Consider the following 1266-nt stretch of genomic DNA (forward strand, 5'->3'; position numbering starts at 1 on the left):
CTTATTTTGTATGAGACAAGGATGAGAGGAGACGAAGAGAGAGAGAGAGAGAGAGAGAAGAGAGGAGAGAGAGAGAGAGAGAGAGAGAGAGAGAATTACAAATGTCATTAAGCAACGACTATGCAGGCTCCACTCCACACCAGTATTTTTTTTGGAAAGCCAGTGTATGTTCTGTGTGTTGCAGTTCGTACATGGGTGACATGACCTGGACACTCTGCAATGAATGGGGGACCAGGTCAGTAGTTGAATCATTCCTTTAGTTTCTTCAGCGTATTCTTCTGACTGGATGGTCTTCTGACCCCTGACCTCTCTTCTCACGCATCACCCCACCCCCACCTCAGACCATCTACGGTGCCATGCTGAACAGGACCCCCTGTGTCATCCTGGAGGGGTCAGGGAGACTTGCGGACGTCGTCGCCCATGTGGCTGGTCTCCCTGTTACCAAGGTTACCCTGTCTGTCATCCACCAGCTAATGAAGCGGTTCTTTGGTGCGGAGTATGACTCCTTCACAGAGCTCAAGATCATAGAATGGACCAAGAAGGTAACACATACATAGCCTCCTTAAACCAGCCTGATCTTGCGAACTCACATTCTAGAAAACGTGAGAGCAGTGGTCATTCTGGTTTCACAAGGGAAGTAAATACATGGAGCTTCTTCTTAAAGTGAATACTTTATACTGTAGCTGAGTTTCAGTTCTTTATTCCAGATTCAGGACATCATCAGGATGCCTCAGCTACTGACAGTGTTCCGTATGAGTGAAGACAACCATGGTGATGTTGATGTGGCCATTCTCCAGGCGCTGCTCAAAGGTAACAACCAGGCCTTGTGGCCTCTCAGAATAACAGGTTCGAGAAACATACTAATGCTGAGTACCACGAATACAGGTTCTTCGCTGAGTCACAGGTAATTACTAATGCTGAGTACTCAGAATAACAGTTTCTTCTGCTGAAGTAGAGAACATTACTAATGCTGAGTACCTCAGAATAAACAGGTCTCTGCTGAGTCACAGAGTATTACTAATGCTGAGTACCTCAAAATAACAGGTTCTCTGCTGAGTCACAAGGAACATTACTAATGCTGAGTACTCAGAATAAACAGGTTCTTCTGCTGATTCACAGAGTAACATTACTAATGCTGAGTACCTCAGAATAACAGGTTTCTTCTGCTGAGTCACAGAGTAACATTACTAATGCGAGTACCTCAGAATAACAGGTTTTCTGCTGAGTCAGAAGGGAAACATTACTAATGCTGAGTACCTCATAGTA

General features: G+C 45.0%; 1 protein-coding gene across 1 annotated transcript in view; it reads left to right on the forward strand.

The window, feature by feature from the left end:
* The window catches only part of LOC112075050 (transient receptor potential cation channel subfamily M member 2-like), a gene marked incomplete at its 3' end in the record, with an annotated part of 39474 nt that overhangs the window by 25810 nt on the left and 12398 nt on the right, over positions 1-1266 (forward strand). Inside the window, 2 exon segments of the mRNA XM_070440749.1 lie at positions 315-542; positions 708-810. Of these exon segments, the coding sequence (XP_070296850.1) occupies positions 315-542; positions 708-810 (331 nt within the window).

Source organism: Salvelinus sp. IW2-2015, unplaced genomic scaffold (genome assembly GCF_002910315.2).
Source record: "Salvelinus sp. IW2-2015 unplaced genomic scaffold, ASM291031v2 Un_scaffold2958, whole genome shotgun sequence".
In the NCBI taxonomy this organism is placed as follows: Eukaryota; Metazoa; Chordata; class Actinopteri; order Salmoniformes; family Salmonidae; genus Salvelinus; species Salvelinus sp. IW2-2015.